This window comes from Mus caroli, unplaced genomic scaffold, assembly GCF_978045245.1.
Source record: "Mus caroli unplaced genomic scaffold, Mus_caroli_1 scaffold_11, whole genome shotgun sequence".
NCBI lineage: Eukaryota > Metazoa > Chordata > Mammalia > Rodentia > Muridae > Mus > Mus caroli.
This window is the reverse complement of record NW_028227266.1, coordinates 107,424,861-107,449,382: the sequence shown is the minus strand read 5'-3', so window position 1 is coordinate 107,449,382 and position 24,522 is coordinate 107,424,861. Positions and strand designations below refer to the sequence as shown.

Here is a 24,522-nt window from a genome sequence, read left to right as displayed (position 1 = left end):
TATTTTATGTCAATAAATACACTGTAGCTGTCTTCAGACACACCAGAAGAGTGTGTTGGATCCCCATTACAGATGTTTGAGAGTCACCCATGTGGTTGCTGGGAATTGAACTCAGAACCTCTGGAAGAGCAATCAGTGCTCTTAACCATTGAGCAATCTCTCCAGCCCTGTCTTGTGATGCTTTTAAGGTTCATCTGTATTATATGCAATTAATGGGTTCTCTTTACTTCCAAATAATTATTTTCATAGTATAGATATACATTTTGTTTGTGTCTGTTCTATGGACAGTTAGGCTGTTTGTGAATTCTGGATGTTATAAACTATGTTGCTGTTAATTATCCATGCCCTGGATTTAATGTGGACATTGCTTTCATTTTTTTCTTGTGTAGATGTAGATACTTAGGGGCAGGATTGCTGTGCTATATGGTAAATATATGTTTAACATTTTAAGAAATTACCAAACTTGCCAGGTGTGGTGGCCCACGCCTTTAGCCTCAGCACTTTGAAGGCAGAAGCAGGTGAATCTCTTGAGTTCAAGGCCAGCCTGGTCTACAGAGCAGGTGTCAGAACTACACAGAAACTGTGTCTTGGAGTTAGGGCAGCAGGGGTCAGGGTAGAGAGTGAGGGTGAAAAGATGGAAAGGAGGGAGGGAGGGAAGGAAGGGAGGAAGGGAGGGCGCAAGCCAAACTGTCCCTAGGTGGCTGTTCTGCTTTGCATTCTATAACAGCTCTAGTTTCTCTGCATCACTAGGTGTTTCTAGTACTGTTTTAGATTCCCTAAGTATTTTCTGCTTTATTATTTTATGTGGGAATAATACATAGAATGTTTCTTCTTTTCTGATCTCCATCTCTGTTTCTTTGTCTTGCAATTATTGTGATGTCTTGGGTCTGCAGCATGATGTTAAATTAAATGGGAGTGCCGCCCTGCTACTTCCATAATATTGAATGTAATACCAAATCGGGTACTGTGCTTTTATTCCCTGATTGGGTGACGTTTTTATTTCTGTTTTAGTTTAAGGATAATTGTTATTCAGTAGTAACTGACATTTCCTCTCATTCCTAAGTGGTTATTGGATACATAGTAAGTGCTAAATTCCTAGTTTAGGGTTGATGGAAATCAGGTGTGGTGGAGCATGCTTGGAATCCTCGAACTTAGGAGGTAAAAGCTGGAGAACAGAGTTCCTCAGCACAACCCCAGCTACTAGGAATTAGACCAGCCTGGACTGCATGAGGCTTGATGTCAGAGCAGCAGAGCAACTCTTAGGAGGCAGAGGCAAGCCAAAGCTTTGAGTTCCTGGCCACTCTCAACAAGACAATACCACAAAAGCAAAAGCAGGACACCATAGCATAGGCCTTTTATCCTAGCAGAGGCAGGTAGAGCCAGCCTTAACCCAGGTTCAAGGCCAGCCAGGGTTACATAGTAAGAACTTCCCTCAAAAACAAACAAACACACACACACACACACACACACACACACACGTAGTTTTAATGCTGAGTAGGGTGGCACATAACCTGTAACCCAGCACTCAGGAAATAGATGCTGGAGGGTCAGGAGTTCAGGCTAGACATGGCTACCTTGTGAATGTGAGGTATGGGTGCACATGTGTGTGTCTGTGTTTTTCTCATTTTCTTTACTTTTTTTTTTTAAAGACATGGTCTCATTATGTCGCCCCCACTGTCCTAGAATATGTAGAGCAGGTTTGCCCAGCATGCACAGACCCATCATTGTCTGCCTGCTGGCTGCTAGGGATACAAACTGTATGGAGCTACACCTGGCAAGAGTTCCTCAGGGCTCAGCTGAAGATAGAGTGTGCATGTCCTACTGGCTCTTGGGAGCTGTACATGTATTAAGTGTATTTTCTTTTTTTAAAGATTTTTTTTTAATGTGTGTGTGTGTGTGTGTGTGTGTGCATGTTTTTGCTTGTGTGTATGTATATGCATGATGTGTATGCTGGTTCCCCTAAGAGGTCAGAAGAGAGTGTCAAAAATCCCCTGGAACTAGGATTACAGGTGCTTGTATGCCACCATGTAGGTGATAGGAATAGAACCCATGGCCTCTGTCAGGACAAGTGCTCTGACAGTTTGAGTGTCTCCAGCTCCTGGGAGAAGTGACTGTTAAAAGGTGTGGAGTATTAATTTGGAGTATTAGTGGTATGAACACTAGTTGATTCATGTGAAAACTCACCTGTTTAGCTGAGGCTGATTTTCATGTTCTTAGGGTTTCTTTTGATGTGAAAAGACACCATGACAAAGGAAACTATAATTAAGGAAAACATTTAATGGGGCTGGCTTACAATTTCAGAGGTTTCATTTTCATGATTTTGAGAAACATGGTGGTAAACATTGTGGCATCCAGGCAGACACGACACTGGGGGAGAAGCTGAAAGTCCTTTTTGGTTTTGTTTTGTTTTGTTTTTCGAGACAGGGTTTCTCTGTGTAGCCCTGGCTGTCCTGGAACTCACTCTGTAGACCAGGCTGACCTCAAACTCAGAAATCTGCCTGCCTCTGCAGATAAGTGTGGCGGAAGATCCTTTAATCTCAGCCTTCAGGAGGCAGATGCAGGCAGTCGCTGAGTTTGAGGCCAACCTGGTCCACAGAGCAAGTTTCAGGACAACCAAGTCTAGAGAAACTCTGTCTTGAAAAACAACAAACTGGCTTTAATTGTTAACTTATTTGAGGTAGGGTCTCACTGTATCTCTGGCTGGCCTGGCACCACCTGCCCCTATCTCCTGAAATTAAAGGCATTTGGCTTTATGCATGCAGATGGCTCAGGGTCTCACTGTACCCCTGGCTGGCCTGAAACTTACTTTTTAGACTCGGTCTTGAACTCAGAAGAGGTTTGCCTGCTGAGATTAAAATTATATGCTACCACATCTGACCTTAAATTCACTTTGTTGTTCACAGAATATAAATCAGATGCAGATGTGCTGCAAGCCCTCACTAGAAGCACTCTGTGGGTGTGGCCTTGTAGAGCAGCATTGAGAACCCAGTTGGGAAGCTCTCTTGCTTATGTTGGATATCACATTTTTAATTACTATAGAAAGGATGGTTTTACTTTAGTTTCCAGTAAGAGTTTGTAATGTTTAGTAGAAACATTAATGAAAACAAAGATGAACAAGAGATGTATAAAGTAACTATAATATAAGAAATTTAACTTAAAAGACAAAAACATAAACTAAAGAAAAGAATGTGAACCTAGCATAGTGGTAAATGTATTCATTTCTCAAACGATAAAACACTGAGGGACTACAGTTAAAATTTGTTGTTTATTGTTGTTTCTTACAGGTATCTCATTCAGTTGCAAAACTTATATTAGTTAATTTCCACTGGCAAGTCTCAGAGATTCTGGACAGGTAAGATATTCAGGGGGAAAGAGATGAAATTGCCCTTAGCATCCTTCTCTGCCCATCCACTGTGATTTTACTCAGCATGGGGGTGTCACCACCCACAATGGGCTGCCCCACACCCCCATCAATCACTGATTGAGAAAGTACACTCCAGGCTTGGCCTACAGCCTAATCATTTGGGTTTTTTGTTTTGTTTTTAAGATGTATTTTATGTGGCATCAGATCCCATTATATCTGTGTGGTTGCTGGGATTTGAACTCATGACCTCCGGAAGAGCAGTCGTCTCTCCAGCCTCCAAGATTTTTTTTTTCCCAGACAACCATTATATAGCTCTGGCTGTCATTGAATTCACTGTGTAGACCAGGCTGGCCTTGAACTCAAGGAGATGTGCCTGTCTCTACCTCTAAGCCCTGGGATCAAAAATATTATATTACCACACCAGGCCTATAACCTGATCTGAGGGAAGCATTTTCTCAATTAAGGTTCCCCCTCTCAGGTGACTTCTGGCTTTTGTTAAATTAACATAAAAACAAAAAATTAACATAAAAACTAGCCAGCATGTAACTTGGACATAGGCAAGATGTTCAGTGGAAAGATGAGTCCATAGCATCCTTCAGTGTCTGCCCAGCCCACTATGATTGTTCCTGGCTTTGTGGCATGTGTTCTTTTTTTTTTTTTTTTTTTAAAGATTTATTTATTTATTATATGTAAGTACACTGTAGCTGTCTTCAGACACTCCAGAAGAGGGCACCAGATCTCGTTACAGATGGTTGTGAGCCACCATGTGGTTGCTGGGATTTGAACTCCTGACCTTCGGAAGAGCAGTCGGGTGCTCTTACCCACTGAGCCATCTCACCAGCCCCCGTGGCATGTGTTCTTAACGCACACACAATTGCTAAAACACTTGAACATATTTTATATCCTTTTCTTTGAGCATATTCTCATCTGTTCAGCATACTCTGCTATTTCAGTTTTAATACTGGAATAGTATTTTGTTACTATACAGGTGTCTTCATACTTTTTTTTTTAAACCTCCGTTGTTTGGCAGTAGATTTACATTAAGTCTTCTGTGTCTGTGTGTAATAGACCATTCCCCATAACACCTACCCCCCAGAAAGCTGGGAAATGGCTGGGTGTGATGGTGCGTGCCTATAACACTTGTGGTAGACTAAGCAAGTGCTCCCCCACCGAGCTGTATCCCTAGCCCCAATTTACCCTTTATTTTGAAATCCGATTTTGCTAAGTTGTCTACGTGCCCTAAGTCTCTCTGTAGCCCAGGCTGGCCTTTACCTTGTGATCTGCCTGCTGCTATGCCTGAAGTACCTGGGAATACAGATCTATGCTATGAGGCTTGGCTGGAGTGGATAATTCTTTGGGGATGTGATGCTACTATGTAAACTATAGGAAATCTGGCAGCTCCTCTGGGCTTTACCTACTACATGTCAGTAGCAGTGGCTTCCTCAAGTTTTTGACAGTTAAGAATGACAGAAGCGATGCCGGGCGTGGTGGCATACGCCTTTAATCCCAGCACTCGGGAGGCAGAGGCAGGCGGATTTCTGAGTTCGAGGCCAGCCTCGTCTACAAAGTGAGTTCCAGGACAGCCAGGGCTATACAGAGAAACCCTGTCTCAAAAAAAACAAAACAAAACAAAAAAAAACACACAAAAAAAAACCAACAAGAATGACAGAAGCGGGCTGGTGAGATGGCTCAGTGGGTAAGAGCACCCAACTGCTCTTCCGAAGGTCGGAAGTTCAAATCCCAGCAACCACATGGTGGCTCACAACCATCCATAATGAGATCTGATGCCCTCTTCTGGTGCATCTGAAGACAGATGTCTGAAGACAGCTACAGTGTACTTATATAAATAAATAAATAAATCTTAAAAAAAAAAAAAAAAAAAAAAAGAATGACAGAAGCTGCTGGGTGTGGTGGTGCAGGCCTTTAATCCCAGCACTTGGGAGGTAGAGGCAGGCGGATTTCTGAGTTTGAGGACAGCCAGGGCTACAGAGAGAAACCCTGTCTCGAAAAACCAAAAAAAAAAAAAAAAAAAAAAAAGAATGACAGAAGCCAAGAATAGCTTGAAATTGGGCACGGTAGGTCCTCCTGTCTCTTTCTTTTGAATACTGAAAGTACATGCATGTGCCACTAAGGTTCTTTTTATACTCTTATTTTATTCTTAAATTATGTATCTTCTGGGGAGATGGAGGGATGGCCCAGTAGTTAAGAGCACTGAATGTCTCCCAAAGGTCCTGAGTTCAATTCCCAGCAACCACACAGTGGCTCAAAACCATCTGTAATGGGATTTTCTGATATCTGAAAAGATCAACAGTATATTCACATACATAAAATAAATCTTTTTTGAAAATTATGTATCTTCTATTTGTATGATTTTAAAACTTTATAAACAAAATTACGCTGTACGCATTCTTCGGCTTTCTATTTAATGTGGTTACATTTTATATTCTCTCACCAGCTATTTATTTTTTCTCTCTCAGAAAACAGTTTTGAGGGCTGGTGGTTGAATGGTTAAGAGTTCTTACTAAGCCGGGCGTGGTGGCGCACGCCTTTAATCCCAGCACTCGGGAGGCAGAGGCAGGCGGATTTCTGAGTTCGAGGCCAGCCTGGTCTACAAAGTGAGTTCCAGGACAGCCAGAGCTATACAGAGAAACCCTGTCTTGAAAAACCAAAAAAAAAAAAAAAAAGAGTTCTTACTGCTCTTGCTGAGGGCCCAGATTCAATTCTTAGCACCACATGGCAGCTACAAACTGACTCTATATAACTCTAGTTTCAGAGGCTCCAGTGTCCCCTTCTGGCCTACTTGGCACCAGGCGTGCAGATTGTGCATATACATACATGCAAGCAAAAATTTCATACACAAGATAAATAGTAAAAACTAAACAGAACAACTGAACATTGTGGCACACCCCTTCAATCTCAATACTTGAAAGGTAGAGACAGGGCTGGAGAGATGGCTCCGTGGTTAAGGGCACTGACTGCTTTTCCAAAGGTCCTGAGTTCAAATCCCAGCAACCACATGGTGGCTCACAACCATCCGTAACGAGATCTGGCGCCCTCTTCTGGAGTATCTGAGGACAGCTACAGTGTACTTACATATAATAAATAAATAAATAAATCTTTAAAAAAAAAAGAAAAGAAAAGAAAGGAAGGAAGGAAAAGAAAAGAAAAGAAAAGAAAAAAGAAAAGAAAAAAGGTAGAAACAGCTAGGTCTGTGAGAGTTTCAGGGCAGCCAGGGCTACAAAGTAAAACTCTGTCTCCACCCTCTTGCTCCTGCCCATCCCCTAAAGAAAAGAATGTATTGAGATAAAATGAAATTTGGCTCAATAAAGAAACCATCAGAGATAACCTGAAACATACTATGTAGAATAGGTTGGCCTCAGATTTGCTAAGTGCCAGGATTATAGACATGTACCATTATGCTGACAAAGTAAAAGACACTTTGCTGTAACCACAACACAACACCTGATGGCCTGTTCTGAGAGTTAAAAATGTCTTCAGATGTGATTCTGTTTCTGCCTTTTGTTTTCTAGGTACAGGTCTAATTCTGCTCAGCTGCTTGTTGAGGCTCGAGTTCAACCTAATCCATCCAAACATGTGAGTGTTTCTGCTAGAGTGAGCTGTCTTTGAGTGTCTGTGGCTTTCTCTGTGTCTCACAGTGTAAGCTCTAGCTTTGCTTGGTGCTGTATAGAATACCCAAGATCCTTATTTTGCTCCTAATTCTCCCCCACTCCCACTCCCAATTTTTCTCTTTTATTTAACAAGGTCTTGTTATATAGACAAGGCTTTGCCTGAAACTCAGATCTGCCTGCCTTTGCTTCCTGAGTGCTGGGATTAAAGTCATAAGTGTTTTGCCTACAAGTTTGCATGTGTACTACATGCATGCCTAGTGTGTATGGAGGCCAGCAGAGAGTATTGGATCCCCTGGAGCTGTGATTACAGATGGGTGCGGCCTGCCATGCGGGTTTGGGAACCTAACCCAGGTCTTTTACAAAAACAAAACCCTAGAAGCTAATCTGTTTTTGTGATTTGGGCATGTTTATATGGGAAAACCACTGCTGTTGACAAACTGTAGTGTGGACTGTTAGAACCTTTACAGTTCAGCCTTTCAGAACCTTATATGGTGTGTATTCTCCTTCTCCCCCTTTCCCCCTCTCCTCCTAGGTCCCCACAGCCCATCCCCCTCACCACTGTGCAGTGTGTATGCAATTTGTGAGGAAGGAAAACCTGCTCTCTCTGGCCTGCCAACATCAGTTTTGCCGAAGCTGTTGGGAGCAGCATTGCTCAGTGCTTGTCAAAGATGGTGTTGGTGTAGGTGAGTCTGCACTGAAATTAAATGACTCTCAAGAAAAATGTCTTCTGAAAAACATATTTATTTGATTTTATGTATATAATGTATTAAGTATTTTGTCTGGGTGTAGCTCTGTGTACCATGTATGTGCTTAGTGTCTGCAGAGGTCAGAGGAGGGCATGCGATCCTTGGGACTAAGGTGATAGGTGATGGTGATCATCATGTGGGTTTTGGGAATGGTCCTGTGTTAGAGCAGCAAGTGCTGCTCTAACACTAAAATATTCTAAGCCATCTCTCCAGCCTTAAAGTATTTGTCTTTCAGTCTGTATTTTCATATACTTAAGTAAATATTTCTTCTAAGATTAACAGGTTTTTATAGTCCGTCTAAATAGTAAAACTTTTCAGTAGTCTCCAGTAAAATGAGAAAATTAGGGGCTTTAGAAATATTGGTGTGGGTACAAAGTATCTTGTGTCATTTTTAAGAGAACTGTCCTTAGGCATTGGTGGTGCACATCTTTAATTCCCAATATTCAGGAGTCAGAGACAGGCTAAACTCTGAATTGGAGACCAGCCTAGTCTACAGTGTCAATTCCAGGGTAGCTAAGACTTCATAGAGAGAGGTGGGAGGAGGGGTGGAATGCTGAGGAAGTTGTCCTTTGAGCTGCCTACCATGTCTTGACTCTATCTCCTGCCTTTGAGCAGTGTAACCTATATCAGGTTTGGTTGTCGGGTGCAGGAGTGTTTGTTGTCCCCTGATGATGATAATAATAGCCATGTTCATTGCTGTCTGCAGAATCTCAGCATATTAGCCTAGGCATGGTAGCACATTGTGATCCCAGCATTTGGGAGGTAGAAGCAGAAGCATCAGGAGTTCAAGGCCTGCTTCAGCTACATGGCAAGCTTAAGGCTAGCTTGGACTATATGAAATTGTGTTCTCTGCCTTCCCTCCAAAAAAAGAAAACACTAAAATATCAATGTATTTGTAATAATTACATGTACATGGTATAAAATCATTAGTCATATTAGTCACTAGGTCTATAATTTTGTTGTTGTTGTTGGTTTTTTGAGACAAATCTCCACATGTAGCCTTAGCTGACCTGGATCTCATTATGTAAATCAGGTTGCCCTCAAACTCTGCCTCTGCTTCCCCAATGCTGGAATTAAAGACATGAGCCACTACATCTAACATTATAATTTTATTTAGTGGTGCTTATAATGATATTTGGGTAATTGGGCCCAATATCTTCTTTACATTATTATGAAAATATGTAAATTTCTCTCTCTGAATAAGTTCTTGTTGTTTTGTCTTGTTTTGTGGTTTTTCAAGGCACTCTTTCTTTGTAACAGCCATGCCTATCTTGGACTTACTTTGTAGACCAGACTGACCTTGAACTCACAGATTAATCTGCCTCTGAGATTAAAGGTGCCACCATACCCAGCTTTGATAACTATTTTGAACAGAGAATTTCCTATATGAAATTAGAATTTGTTGGTTGAACATAGTGGATGAGTATATTGTATTGTAACTTGTACAGTATGGTTGTCCATCTCATTATCTTTGTTCAACAGGAATCTCATGTATGGCTCAGGATTGTCCACTTCGAACACCAGAGGACTTTGTATTTCCCTTGCTCCCCAATGAAGAATTGAGAGATAAATACAGGCGCTACCTCTTTAGGGACTATGTGGAGGTAAGAACAGCCTTGTTCTTTGACCCTGTCTTCCTGAGACTACCTTATACAGTACAGTCACAGCTGGTGGTAAATCACCTAAGTAGAGGAGCTGGAGAAAGGCTCATTACTTTAGAGTCTTGAAGAGGACCGTGTTAGTTATGTCCCATCCATAACTCCAGCCACGGGGGATCTTAACACCTTCTTCTGGCTCTTTTAGGCACCTGCATGTATCAGCACATACCTACTCATTCCTCATACTAGACGCATAATTTAATTAAAAAAAAAAAAACTGTGATAAAGACCTTGTGCTCAGAAAAAATCCTGTCTGTTGCTTCCCTGCTAATGAGACCACTTGCTCGTTAGTTTACCTGCGTCTTGATTTTCACTGCCATATTATGGCCAGTCATTCCTGCCACCTGACCACACACAGATGACTAGACAAGCTGAGCAAGCCATCTTATTTGAGGGGGTGAGCACAGGTCAGACAGAGCTCAAGAGTTGCTATTCCATTTGTTTTTCAGTACAATTCAGCCCAAAGAAGGACTGTTTTGTTTGGGTTTTAATAATTTGAAAACGTTTTCAGGATACCAGCATGGTCAGTTCTACATTCTGTCTCCTATTAGGCTGTCTGTCCAGTTTTGCAGATTCTGTACAGCATACTTTTCAACCTTGTCTGTTATGACTTAGTTTAAAAGCTTATTGGATTAGTTGTTATCTTGCACATATGCAGGATAAACTCAAGGCCTTCTTCCTTGCATAATTTGTTCCTGTGGGTTATTGAGGGTCTTTGAGTGCTCAAGCTGTCAGATGCACAGGTAACTGAGCTCACATTTTTTTTTTCCTGAGACATGTTCTACCTGGGCTGACCCAGATCCCCTTGATTAAATTGCCTGGGCTCAAGCAGTCCTCCTGCCTTAGTTTTCCAAATAGCTAAGTATCTGGAGCTATGGGCAGGCATGTCTGTTCCCAGTCCACAGGTGCACTTCTGCACCTTCTTATAAAATAACTTTGAGTTAGTGGCTCCTTGTTTTAAGCTAAAGAAAGATTCTCTGTAGTAATTAGCTAATATCTGTTCTTCACAACATCTATCTGAAATGTGTTTAGTCCTTTGATGTAAGCCGTAGGCTGGAAGTGCAGAGGCACTTGAGCAGTCAGCAGATGTCTTTCTTCATCATTCCCCTCCGCTGTGTGTGTTCACAGAGCCATTGCCAGCTCCAGCTGTGCCCCGGTGCAGACTGCCCCATGGTTATCCGGGTACAGGAGCCTAGAGCCCGCCGAGTGCAGTGCAATCGGTGCAACGAGGTCTTCTGGTAAGAGAGGGAACGCTAAGCAGTCCTGGGCTCGTGACCCGTCTTCCTCCAGAGAGCATGTGTCTGTGTGGGGCTAGGAGAGCTGGCGTCTAGTGTCTAGAAGAGTAGAGCTCTAGGTGGCCAGGTCTGCTCCCAACAGTTTATGTTCCTCAAGGTATTTGTGATACATGAACAGACTCTGAAGGCAAGGGAGTGACAGATTCCTGACAAACATGTTAGGTTTATGCTGTACTCGTGACCAGACACTGTCTACCTTCTTGACCGTTCACAGCGACTTCAACATTTTTTATTTTTCTCTGTTGGGACTTTTTTAGCTAACTTTTAAATTTTAAGTTTATTGTTTTTTTATATTTTTTGGCAATATCTCATTTAGCTCAGGCTGGCCTGAGATTCAAAGCATAGCCAAGGATGACCTTGAGCATCTGATGGCCTTCCTTGTGCCTCCCAGTGCTGTGGCTCCAGAGTTGTATCATGGCCAGTTGATGCTAAAAGTTGAACCCAGGTCACAGTTTGTCTTATATTGTTTAATTTTGAGACAACATCTTGCTATGTAACTTTGGCTAACCAACCTGGAACTTACTTTGTAGACCAGGCTGTCATCAAACTCACAAAAATCTGCCTCCCATTCGCTGATAATAGTGCTAGGACTGACTTCATGTGCCACCCTGCTGGCACTGGCTGACTTGTATAAAACTGATTCATGGGTGAATTCTACATCTGAGATTCTCCTCATTCAGTAAGTTCTAAGTGACAAGCCTCTGTCCAGCCATTCCCCTGCATCATCACAGCTTTGAGATTTGCTGTCACCATCTTAGTGTTCTATGTCAAGAAATCAAGGTACAAGGTTACTAACTTCCAGTAAACAGCAGGGCCATAATTTAGATCCAAGTTTGTCCTAATTGTAGCTCCCTGGAAGACTGATGTTCTGGCTTCATAGAAACTTCACAGTAAGCCGGGCGTGGTGGCGCACGCCTTTAATCCCAGCACTTGGGAGGCAGAGGCAGGCGGATTTCTGAGTTCGAGGCCAGCCTGGTCTACAAAGTGAGTTCCAGGACAGCCAAGGCTACACAGAGAAACCCTGTCTCGAAAAACCAAAAAAAAAAAAAAAAAAAGAAAGAAACTTCACAGTAAGGGGGGGGGGGGGGAGCTGTCTTCTGCCGTTCAGGACGGCGAGTGGACTCTGTCCCACCAAAAGTTGAGAACTGAACAGTTGTTGCCTTGCAGACCTTTACTGTTGACTTGTACAAAAGGAAATTGAAAGCCGGAGTCCTAGCTTTGCTTTGTCTTTTATTTTTTTGAGCTTCAGTTCCTTTTTGGGGGAGGAGTGTGGGTAGTTGGGACAGGGTTTCTCTGTATAGTGCTGACTATACAAAATCCTCGAACTCACTCTGAAGACTTGGCTAGTCTAGAACTCACAGAAATCCAACTGCCTCTGCTTCTCAAGTGCTGTGATTAAAGGTGTGCGCACTACAGCCCATCAGTTTAAGCTTCAGTTCTTTCACATATAATATACCCTCAGATTTTACACGTGCTAGTATTGTGCATCCTCATGTGCACATCTAGCCAGAAGGTACAGAGAAGTTCCCCAAGTCTTAGTCCTGCCTTAAACCTAAATGAAGGTACTCCTAACTCACTTGCCTTTCAAGGAGCTGAGCTCATGGCTGAAGTTGTAGCTCAGTTGGTAGAGTGTTTGTATAACATAAAGCCCTGGATTAAAGCCCCTCACCACATGAGGCATGTGGGCTCATGCCTGTAATGCAATAAAGCAGAAACGGCACAAGATGAAAGGGGGACAGAGCAGTGGGTGGCCTTAGGGCAGGGATTGTAGCGTAGTAAAATTCAAGGCCTTGAGCTTAATTCCCAGCAACTCAGAGGGGGCGGGGGGGGGGGGCGGATAAAAGGAAACTGGGCTTCGTTTGACTCCTTTCAGAAAGGGTTAGTACCGTCCAAGAGGTTTAAGGAAAAGCTAACTTCTGGGAGTTGAGAGCATCTCTTCCCTCAAGATCAGGAAGCATTCATAGTGTGCTTCATTGTAATCCCGAGCACGTAAAGTCCCGAAGACCTCAAGGAGTGATTCTGCCTAATCTCTGATTCAGAATTTGTTAATTCAAACAAGAGGAAAATGTAAAAGGAAACCCTGACCCAATGACTGTTTGAATGTGTTTTCTTTTCCAATTTTAAGTTTCAAGTGTCGACAGATGTATCACGCCCCCACAGACTGCGCCACAATCCGGAAATGGCTCACGAAGTGTGCAGACGACTCCGAAACGGCTAACTACATTAGTGCTCACACTAAAGACGTAAGGACTATATGTTACCTGTACTGGGTCTTTCCTGAGTAATGCAGCTCCGGCCTCTCCCTGTATATTAACCATCTGAGAAGAGCATGTAGCCTAGGGCTCTGCCTAGAGACTTTGGACACTGCCATGCTTAGTATTATAGTTTTATCAATTTTTATCCTTGGATACATTTTTTTTTTTCTTAAATTTTAGAACTGGTCATGGGTGCTCACTCCAAAGGCAGAGAGAGACAAGTGGATCTCTGTAAGTTTGAGGCCAGCCTGGTCTGCCTATGTAAAGAGCCAGAGCTACATAGAGAAATCCTGTCTCGGGCTGAAGAGATGGATGGCTCAGTGGTTAAGAACACTGACTGCTCTTCCAGAGATCCTGAGTTCAATTCCCAGCAACCACATGGTGACTCACAACCACCTTGTAATAGGATTCGATGCCCTCTTCTGGCATGTATGAAGACAGCTACAATGTACTCATATACATAAAATAAATCTTTAAAAAAAGCCAGGCATGGTGGCGCACGCCTTTAATCCCAGCACTCGGGAGGCAGAGGCAGGCGGATTTCTGAGTTCGAGGCCAGCCTGGTCTATAGAGTGAGTTCCAGGACAGCCAGGGCTATACAGAGAAACCTTGTCTCGAAAAACCAAAAAAAAAAAAAATTGACTGGGCTGTGGTGGCTCATGTCTTTAATCCCAGCACTTGGGAGGCAGAGGCAGGTGGATTTCTAATTTTGAGACCAGCCTAGACTACAGAGGACAGCCAGGGCTACACAGAGAAACCCCGTCTTGAAAAACAAAAACAAAAACAAAATCCTGTCTCGAAAACATAATAATAATATAAATTTTTACTTGATATGTATGAATGTTCTACCTGAATTAATGTATGTCCACCACTTATGTGCCTTTTGGATATTTTGAAACTAGAATTAATGGGTGATTTTTGAGCCACCGTGTGGTGCTAGGAATTGAACTCTGGTCCCCTGCAAGAGCAACAAGTGCTATTAACTGCAGAGCCATCTCTTCAGCTCCAGATGCATTTATTTTAATAAAATTCCAAAGTCTTAGAAAAGTTTGACCTGAAGGAGAGGGGGAAGAAAAAAACCCAATTTTTGTTGATATTTACTCCCAGGCTTTGGGAGTGGAGTGGTGATTGGCATAGCTCATAAATAGCAATACTATACAATACAAGCGCAGACAGTCTCCGAGTTGTGTTGTTAAAGCTAACTCCATTGTTCCTGTGTAGCACTCGCTGACTCAGTCAGCATCACACAAGGACTGCTTCACCCTGAGGGGAGGCTCTGCCTCTCTCGGCTCGCTGTCCATTTACATGTGAGGAGAGTTTTAAGGTTGTTTCCAGAGTCCAAGCAAGCTGAGCAGGACTCAGTTTCTCCCAGCAGGCCCACTTTCTGCTGCTGCCTCAGCCTGGGCTTAGCCTGAGTGGCGTCTTAGCAAGGACAGATGGTGGAGGATTTAGTGGACCTCAGCTGACAGTGGAATTATTTCAGATCCCAGCACGCTGACCTCATTTCCTTATATTGCTGTTCCAGCCTCAGTGACCTGCCACATTTAAGTGAGACACTCCTCCCCAGACGTGCTTGCAATGAGCTAGCAATGGGTGCTTGGAGTTGTGGTAATGTTTCTTAGAACCGAGCTGATGATGTGTAAGCCTAATGGCACCTTCTGTCTCCTCAGTGTCCCAAGTGCAACATCTGCATCGAGAAGAATGGAGGCTGTAATCACATGGTGAGCAGCAGATGATGATGTAGAGTTTGCATGCAAGCATGGAGTTCTTGGTCAAAGTACTCTTGCTAATGTGTTCTCTTGTGTTTCTCTCTGACAGCAATGCTCCAAGTGTAAGCACGGTGAGTCCAGGCCTGGTCTCGGTCCTGGGGCATGGTCTGTTTCTTGTGCTTTCAAAAGAGAACCTCCATCACTTAAGGTCACTGTAACTGGCTTAAGAGCAACTTTTGATTTGAGGGGTGGGAACATTGTTTCATAATCCTACTGCTGTCTTGGTGACGTGTAAGTTTGGTGTGACCTGACCCTCAGTCATCCAGCAAGACTTGTTTCCCTAGCCTCCTTTATGGGTAGGGTATGCTGTGTAGGCTTGGTGACCGAATGCTTGCAGCAGTCCTCCCATCTGTGGCTCCCAAGTCGGTGGATTACAGACATGTGCCAACACTCAGTTCAAGATTTAGTGTGTTCTTTATTTTTCCCAAAACAGATAGATATAAAGGGGATTTTCTGAGATGCCTGTAAGTCGCCGTTTAGAAGGCTGTATATAGCTTTGCCACGGTGCTTTAAAAAAAAAAGTGTTTCTTGATCATTCATCCACTGGGACCAGTTTACGGAGCTACAAATTGGTAGTTTCCTTTTTCTTCCTGCCAGATCAAATTCCTACAAATTGAAGATACGTTCAGAGAGTATCCCACACAGTTTCTCAATTTCACAATTGTAACATGACCCATTTGTTACCCCGGTAATAAAGATAGGTATATATAGGTGGCACATATTTGTAATCTCAGTGTTCAATGTTGGTGAGGCAGGGACAGGTGGGTTCCTGGGATTTCCTGCTGGCCAGCCTAGCCTAGAGCTTATCTCAAAGGGGCAGGGATGGGGTGGAGGACGACTAACCCGAGGAACAACATTCAGAATTAACCGCTATCCTCAAAATGTATGCACATGAGCACAGGTGCATACACACCAAAAAAGGAAGAAATTTGATTTAGGCAGCTTGTGTTCTAGATGAACAGATGAGACTCTTTTGGGCACATTTTTGTTTGTGATGTTTGGGTGCCCCTTCACCCAACTCTCCTGCCTGGGCGTTGGAGGAGGGTGTGGTTCCTTGTGAAGATAAATGACTTCGCCCTCTTTCTGTGCAGACTTCTGCTGGATGTGTCTAGGAGACTGGAAGACGCATGGTAGTGAGTACTATGAATGTAGTCGGTACAAGGAGAATCCTGACATTGTCAACCAGAGCCAGCAAGCACAGGCCAGGGAGGCCCTCAAGAAGTACTTGTTCTACTTTGAGAGGGTAGGTGTCTTATCTCACACCAGAGCTTTCAGAGCAGGCTTTCCCCACTCGGCCTGCTAACATGAGAGCACGGGGATGCTTGTGCACGTGTGGGAGTCCATGATGAGCTCCTGCACATGCAGGCAGTGCCTCCTACAGTGTTGTTTCCTGCACATGGCGGGCAGCGCCTCCTACAGTGTGGCTTCTCAGTTGTGCAGGATAATGGGCTATTCCCTTATTTGAGTGATGGATCATGGTCTGTCTATTCCATAAGAAGATAGAGTAGGGGCTGGAGAGATGGCTCAGTGGTTAAGAGCAACGAATGCTCTTCCGAAGGTCCTGAGTTCAAATCCCAGCAACCACATGGTGGCTTACAACCATCCGTAATGAGATCTGATGTCCTCTTCTGGTGCATCTGAACACAGCTACAGTGTACTTAGGTATAATAATAAATAAATCTAAAAAAAAAAAAAAAAAAAAAAGAAGATAGAGTAAGCCAGGCAGTGGTGGCACATGCCTTTAATCCCAGCACTTGGGAGGCAGAGACAGGTGGCAGATTTCTGAGTTCAAGGCCAGCCTGGTCTACAGAGTGAGTTCCAGGACAGCCAAGGCTACACAGAGAAACCCTGTCTCAAAAAAAAAAAAAAAAAAAAAAAAAAGGAGTAAGAAGAAGATAGAGCAATCTGTGGGCATGGCTACCAGCCAGTGTTTGTCATAAACTTCTGTGTTGATCTCTGTACCTTCCTGGGGCTCTACTTTTTTCCTTCTTCCTCTGCTTTTAGTGGGAAAATCACAACAAAAGCTTGCAGCTGGAGGCACAAACATACCAGCGGATTCACGAGAAGATTCAGGAGAGGGTTATGAACAACCTGGGAACTTGGATTGACTGGCAGTACCTACAGAATGCTGCCAAACTCTTAGCCAAGGTATTCACCATCTCACTCTTCCATCTCTGGTCCCTGTTGGCTGGAGACTTAGGGTGGGGGCCATCTCTGAAAGGAGGGGGAATTCGGTGCCCTGCATAGCTTTGCATGAGTGTCTGTAGGGCCACGTTTTGCTGTGCTGAAGATAGCAGAAGTCTTGGCCCTTTGCTACATGTCCAAGGGATTTCTGAGCGGTTCTACTGTCTCTGCCAACAGAGAAAAATAAGGCGTTTTTCTTTGTTCCACTTATGGATAACTGAAAAGACAGTATATAGTTGATAAGTATTGAGATATGTAGATTTTAATGACCACAGAAAAGTCCTGAGGCAACTGGTGGTGATAAATCAATATGAAGGGTGGTGGTTTGTGACCATTCTATTCTTGTTTCCAATTTCCCTGTCTTCCTGTCATCCATCATCTCTGTAGTTTGGCCTTGTTGCTTTAAGATCCCCATGTCTGGAGTCACCATTTGTATGGCTGGATATGTATTGTAAGAGCCACCTAGTAATGTGGGTCAAGTAGAATCAAAGATAAAACTTACTTTTCTTTCCTATTACAGTGTCGATATACCCTGCAGTACACCTATCCATATGCATACTACATGGAATCCGGTCCCAGGAAGAAGCTGGTAAGCCAAGGCCTCCTTTCTGTTGTTCCATGCAACTTTAGAGGCACTGTACAGGTGCACATGGTCCTGACCTGTTCATTGGGAGAACACAATGAAAACTGTCCTACTACAAAAATCCATTGCTGGCTCTGGGCATCTCTAAAATAAACCTCAGATGCTATAATAGCCAGATGCACCTGATCCCTTAAACAATGTTATTTAAAGATCAATGGACTCAAAAAGTCTATGATCACTTGGATAGCCAGTGTCCATATCATACCCATCCTTACATTATAATTGTCTGCTTTTCCTTTAGTTCTTCTTACATATGGTTGATTGTGCTGATGATAAAAGTAATTTTTATATATTCCTTAAATGTTGGAAAACATAGCATTTATGTCATGCACTTTCTAGCCTTTGAAATTAATGTTATGGAAGTAAAACTTTGTGGTAGAGCACCTGCCTAGCATACATGAGCTCCCGGATTCCATCTCAGTACAGGAAAAACACAGAGGCATGGCATGGTTGCACAAACCTCATAACCCCAGTGATCCAGAAGGACTGAGGTTTCTGTCCAGCCTAGACTAGCAGATCCTTATCGCAAACCCAGGGCACAAAGACGCATTGCATACATCTTACTGTGACAGTTTTATCATTGTGGCTCTCACCCTTTACGGGATTGAATTCTTCTTTACATAACTGCTCTTACCTTAATGTATCATCATTTGAGATGACAATTGTTTCATCTTCACTGAAACAAATAAGACTGAGGAAAGTCTTTTTGTGTAGCATTTTATTCCTTCCTTCCTACCTACCTTCCTTCCTTTCTTTCTCTTTCTTTCTTTCTTTCTTTCTTTCTTTCTTTCTTTCTTTCTTTCTTTCTTTCTTTCTTTCTTTCTTTCTATTTACTTATTTATTATATGTAAGTACACTGTAGCTGTCTTCAGACACTCCAGAAGAGGGCATCAGATCTCATTAGGGATGGTTGTGAGCCACCATGTGGTTCCTGGGATTTGAACTCAGTGCTCTTAACCGCTGAGCCATCTCTTTAGCCCTGACAATTTGATTTCTTTCTTCTGAGTCTAAAAAAAAATAACCCAGGCATCCTTGAATTTAAAATCTGTCTCTGCCTCTAGTGTTGGGATTACAGGCTCACACCACCACATAGGCCAAATGTTTGGTTTTCAAAGAGTGTTTTGTTTTTTTTTTTTTTTCTGTTTGGTTTGGTTTTTTTGCTTGGTTGGTTATTTGTGGAGGTACGGTTTCTTGTAGCCCAGGCTGGCCTCAAACTTGGTAATAACCAAGGAGGGCACAGGACCTTGAACTTCTGATACTTCTTTAGTGTTGGGATTACCATACCATAGTGTGCTAGATGCCCAGTATATGTAGTGCTGGGAACCGAACCCAAGGCTTCGTACATCCTAGGTAGGCGTTTCACCAACTGAGATACATGTGTACCCCCTTTTAAGGCTTTGTTGGCCAGATGACTGGGGAAGGAAAGTGTGGAGTAAATACCGTGTCTTGGGCTGGTGAGATGGCTCAGCAGGTAAGAGCACCCGACTGCTCTTCCAAAGGTCCTTAGTTCAAATCCCAGCAACCACATGGTGGCTCACAACCATCCGTAACAAGATCTGACTCCCTCTTCTGGTGTGTCTGAAGACAGCTACAGTGTACTTACATATAATAAATAAATAAATCTTTAAAAAAAAAATAAAAAAATAAATAAATACCGTGTCTTAACAATACCATTTTAACTTAATTTCTGCAGCATCTGCGTCCCAGTGTTTTGGGACCCTCTTTTCCTGTGGCTTTAAGCTTCTCACCTTCCTTTGGTGGTGGGCCACCAATGCTGCTTTGACATTTGCCCCTCTCTTCTGGAAGCTCTCTGGGTGTTGTTTTCCAGCTCTGGGCATAAAGAGTCGCAGGCAGGCTGAGGACAGTGTCAGGCTTGTCAGTTGCTAATTGGAGCCTGAGGTGCTGCATGTACCCTCCATCTGCAGGCCCTGCCCGGCTACAGCCCTCTCTCCTTTTGACCCTCCTGCTCTGCCCATACAGTTTGAATACCAGCAGGCTCAGCTGGAGGCTGAGATCGAAAACCTTTCATGGAAAGTTGAGCGTGCAGACAGCTACGACAGAGGGGTAAGTGCCTGCTGCCTTCCTTCAGGTAAGGGAAGGATGTCACTTTAACAGTGTTGTATTGGGATGGGACTTACAGGGCTACAGGGAAGGGCGGGAAGGGCAGGTGTTTAGACTCTGTGGGGCGTCTGATATGACGCCTGTGGCTTTGCTTACTCTCTGCTCTTGGCACTGGAACTTATAAACCTGTTGTGCCGTTTGTACAGGACTTAGAAAACCAGATGCACATAGCAGAGCAGCGGAGAAGAACCCTGCTAAAGGATTTTCACGACACCTAAACTGGGCTGTGGCTGTGCCGGGGTGAGGAAGATGTAGCTGTGAGGCCACCCGGCTGTCGTACTGCATGCTGCAGGCTCTGCCTTTCACGACCCAGGCAACAGCCAGGGCCCCACTCCTGAAAGACACTGGCAACACACCTCTTAGTCGATTTGTTTTCTCCTCATCTTTTTGATTTTTATTTCTACCAGGGTAGAGGCCGTGTTGAGCTGGCCTCTAATGAGGACTTTAAATTTCCCCTGGATGGTTATTGGGCGGGAGGGAACTTTTTTTTCTGAATGGCTATTAATAGTATTAGATCATTACAACTTATGTAATTTTCAAAGGTTGTACGATTATAAAGAAAAGAGGCAAACCATAGATAACACAGAGCCCGATTAAAATAAACTGGCATTGGAGTGCTTCACCCTTTAGCCACTTGACTTAGAATGTATCTTGATACTGCCCAGCCACTGAGCCTCAGCGTGTCTGCACTGCCGGGGGCCCTGGAATGGCCCCTGCTTTCCAGCATCATGTTTGACTGGAGCTGGAGTCCTGGGGAAGAGCACGGGTGGCAGACAGTAGGAAACTGAGTTGGCCTGCATAATAGGATGGAGCACACAGTTACTTACCTCTGGCCTTAGCTGGACAGCCAGGGCACAGAGCAGAGCAAGGTCGTACTGCAGGCTTGCTTTTAGTCTTGAATGTGAGGTTTTTCGCTAAGTCAGGCCACCCAGACCAGCACCACAGCAGAGGTGGGCTACCGCACCTCTGGACTGGGAGACTGGTTCAGCATGGTGCTTCCTTTTGTTTCATAAAGAGGAGTTGTTCCCCAGATGGGTTTCTTTTTCCTTGGTTGTTCCTTTTGATCCAGTATTCAAGTGGTGTACTCTGACCTGGGTCACTGTCTTGTGTTCTTATGAACAGAGTTCACGAGGTCAGAGTTCAGCATGGCTCTTAGACCAAGGGCATGGGCCTTGTGGCTCAAGAGCTAGGTTTGCACAAGTTCTTTTTCTGTTCACCTAGAGTGTGGCCAGAAGCTGCTCCAGGGTGGGGTGTGTTTCTCTTTGCCTAGTTGCAGCTGCCAGAAGTCCCCATTGCTATGGTCTGGGAGTCTAAGGCCAGGAGAATCCCTGGTTTGTGGTCTCAGTTCCTGTACTAGAAGGGGCTGGCCAGAAGAAAGGACCAGTTCTTGCACAGTCAAGTGCAAGGGAACAGGCAGCTTGCCTGGTGTCCTTCCTATCTTGAACCTGGTCCTGTGGGCCTTTGAAAAGTTAGATCTGTGATCTCTGGGGTTTCCATGGCTTTGTTCAGTGCCTCCCCTCTCAGACTGGCAGAGCTGTCTATACTTGACAGGACCTCCTTGAACCCCTAGGAGAGCCTATAGAGAATTCTGTGAATATTATGATGCAGATTCTTTGATATTCATACATTTTTCACCTCCAGTCAGCAATTTCCTAGGTACCATGTAAAGCTGTAAAATTGAGTTATTCTTGAAGCCAGGTGACAGCTGTGACGCCTGGGGTACATGGAGCTGCATGTCCTCTCCCACCTCCTCAGGTGTTTTGTCTCTTCATGTCATCCCTGACAAGTGAGATTGGGAGGTGGATTGGGAGTAATAGTTTAGAGTATGCTGAGTGAACCTGATACCAATGGGAGCTGATTGTGACCCAGGAGTGCCCCTGCTGCAGGCCCAGGGTGGCTGTGATGCTGTGTTAGCACACAGACCTTTCCATCAAGCCCTGCCAGTGGCACTGCCGTGACACAGGACCAGAGTTGCAGCTCTGCAGCCTAACTCCCTCTGGGTACTTTCTGAACTGCACAGCTGCCATCCTCCACTCCTCAGCTGTGACCCTGACCATTGGCACTGCAGGAGGCTCTGCCAACCTGTAGCTGGTGGCGTCTCATCTGTGGAGACCTTTGTTTTGCACCCTCAGTGGTTGTCCTTGTTAACATTATCAGAACATCTGAAAGGTCAGGCAGAGGTAGGGTTTGGCTTGGTTTGGTTTAGCTTGGTGTGTTTGCCCTGCACAGGGCAGAGAAAGGTGTTTCCATGACCTGACCAGATCCTTGTCTTTCTTCAAAGAGAAGTTTGAGGTAATGTCATCTCGAAAAGTTGAGTGATTTATTCAAAATAAACTCATTTTCTGATTATAAAGCCTGTGGAGTCTTTTTTCAGTGTCCAGGTGACTGCCTTTTGTTCTTCCCTGCTCCTTCAGGTCTCTGAGGGCCCAGCCAGACTTAGCACTGCTTTTCTTTGCTTTTTTTTTTTTTTTTTTTTTTTTTTTTTTTTTTTTTTTGGTTTTTTGAGACAGGGTTTCTCTGTATTGTCCTGGCTGTCCTGGAACTCACTCTGTAGACCAGGCTGGCCTCGAACTCAGAGATCCACCCGCCTCTGCCTCCCATGTGCTGGGATTAAAGGCATGCGCCACCACTGCCCAGCAGCACTGCTTTTCTTGAAGTTTTTTCTCATGGGGAGAAGGCAGCTCTAGGTGCTCCCTGCTTGGAAATGTTAGTTCTCTCCTTGGCGAAAGATTGAGCCAGTCCCTACAAGCATCTTGGGAATGAAGTAGGAATGCCCTAAGCCCTGCTATTAAAGACCTCTGGGTCCCTCCAGAGCAGATGCAGAACCATAATACAGAGGACATTATGGCTCTTGAGAGTTAAAAACAAAACTTAGGACAAACACTGGAAATGGGTTTGGAATGTCAAGCATGAGAGCTGTATTAGCTAGGATCTTACTACTGTGAGCAGACGAGCGACTCTTATAGGGACAGCATTTAGTAGGGGCTGGCTTACAGGCTCAGATTCAGTCCATTATCATCAAGTTGGGAACATGGCAGCATCCAGGCAGGCATGGTGCAAGAAGAGCTGAGAGTTCTACTTCTCCATCTGGGTCTGCTGGGAAAATACTTCAGGCAGCTAGAACAAGCTCACACCCACAATGACACACCAACTCCAACAAGGCTACACTTCCTAATAGTGTCACTCCCTGGGCCAAGCATATGCAAACCATCACAAGAGAAACTAGCACGGGGTGGGGGGACAGGGAGGGCATACACAACTCCACTGCTGGACTTGGCCTTGAGTGTACTGCTCTTATTACCACTGGGTACACAGTGAAGTTCCAGAGGACAATGCCCCCTAGAAGTGCCTTTAGTTCATGACAGAATTGGTCACTAGGGATTTTTTGTTTTATATGTGTGGATGTTTTGTATGTGTGTGTACTGTGTTTATTATACACATGCCTACTACCTAAAAGGAGGTATATGGTGTTGGAAAGCAACCCCCAGGTGCTCTGCAAGAGCAACAAGTGCTGAGCCATCTCTCCAGCCCCACTAATGAGTATGTTTACTGGACAGCAAGAACCGGTTAGGATAGGGCCATCCTTGAATATCAGTGGGCATAGGGTGATGTGGTGTTAATACTACTTTTGGTGATCTTTACGCATGATGTCCCTGACAAGATGATTCAGTGGGTAAAGCTTGAGGTCCAGAGTTCAGATCCCCGGCATGTAAATAAAGGCTGAGTTAGACATTGCAGTCAGCCTATAATCCCAGTAGTGAGGAGGAGGTGGGTCTGGGGTCCTCAGAGCAAGTTAACTAATGAAACCAGATCAATTGGTGGACTCTGGGTTCAAGTGAGAAAGCCTGTTCAGTGAATATGGTAGAGAAGGATGGAAGAAGTTATCAGTATCAGCCTTCAGCTGCTGTGAACACACACTAAAAATAAATTCTGGGGCAAGAAGCCATGTCCTTATTGCTTTTGCTTCTGTGTAGGGGTGTGCCACCAGAGATCTCTGTTCCCACTTCTTATGAAGATGGAGGACCGTTGGTGCTGATCATTTTTTTGTTGTTTTGTTTTTGTTTTTGCTAAATCAACATTGCTACCTGTTCCCTTCTGACCCAGAAAACTTCAGTACCTATCATCTTCTGGGTTAGGAAGATTAACAAAGTACTCCTCGAGGATAACTAGATTAGCTAATAAACTTCTGGCATTTAGTGACCCTGAAGAAGCCTGCCATTGTAGAATATTCAGAGGAAGTGAGCTGTCAGTATAGCACTTTACTGCATTGGGAGAGGGGGGAGGGTAACGCAGCCTAAGAGCAGAGTTCAAAAAATGCCTTGGCCTCTGCTCTATAATCTTGAGTTTTATTTTCTTCAGATGCCAGGGTGTCCTGATTAGGGAAAAGCCTTCCACCCTCCCTCTTCCCATCCAGGAGCTAAGGCAAGAGTCACAAACAGCACCTGCTTCATTTTGAGGGACACTGGTTGGAGCCCAACCTGGTCACACTGGGCAGCCTCTCACCAAAGTCTGACTTGCAGGATTCCCTTGGTGCTGAAGGGCCTTCAAGAATGTCTTGAGGGCTGGTGAGATGGCTCAGTGGGTAAGAGCACCCGACTGCTCTTCCGAAGGTCCAGAGTTCAAACCCCAGCAACCACATGGTGGCTCACAACCATCCGTAACGAGATCTGGCGCCCTCTTCTGGAGTGTCTGAAGACAGCTACAGTGTACTTACATATAATAAATAAATCTTTTAAAAGAATATCTTGAATATCTTGGTACATACCTAGTAACTCCAGCATTTTAAAAAAAAAGATTTATTATATAAATAATATAAAACACTGTAGCTATATCCAGATACTCCAGAAGAGGATATCAG

The 24,522-nt window shown here is 44.1% G+C and overlaps 1 protein-coding gene across 4 annotated transcripts in view; it reads left to right on the top strand.

Annotated features, from left to right (window-relative positions):
* Positions 1 to 22,017, top strand: part of Arih2 (ariadne RBR E3 ubiquitin protein ligase 2) — a 51,340-nt gene extending 29,323 nt beyond the window's left edge. For 3 of the 4 annotated variants that reach the window (XM_021171368.3, XM_021171367.3, XM_085828034.1), the window contains 13 exons: positions 3,285 to 3,352; positions 6,895 to 6,958; positions 7,526 to 7,676; positions 9,222 to 9,343; positions 10,526 to 10,635; positions 12,818 to 12,935; positions 14,618 to 14,668; positions 14,766 to 14,787; positions 15,808 to 15,959; positions 16,721 to 16,864; positions 17,421 to 17,489; positions 19,524 to 19,607; positions 19,811 to 22,017. In XM_021171368.3, the coding sequence (XP_021027027.1) occupies positions 3,285 to 3,352; positions 6,895 to 6,958; positions 7,526 to 7,676; positions 9,222 to 9,343; positions 10,526 to 10,635; positions 12,818 to 12,935; positions 14,618 to 14,668; positions 14,766 to 14,787; positions 15,808 to 15,959; positions 16,721 to 16,864; positions 17,421 to 17,489; positions 19,524 to 19,607; positions 19,811 to 19,882 (1,227 nt within the window). In that variant the 3' untranslated portion in view covers positions 19,883 to 22,017. Of the gene's footprint in view, positions 1 to 3,284; positions 3,353 to 6,894; positions 6,959 to 7,525; positions 7,677 to 9,221; positions 9,344 to 10,525; positions 10,636 to 12,817; positions 12,936 to 14,617; positions 14,669 to 14,765; positions 14,788 to 15,807; positions 15,960 to 16,720; positions 16,865 to 17,420; positions 17,490 to 19,468; positions 19,608 to 19,810 lie in introns of those variants that run through there. The other variant, XM_085828033.1, reaches the window with a different exon arrangement.
* The last annotated feature ends 2,505 nt before the right edge of the window (positions 22,018 to 24,522 follow it).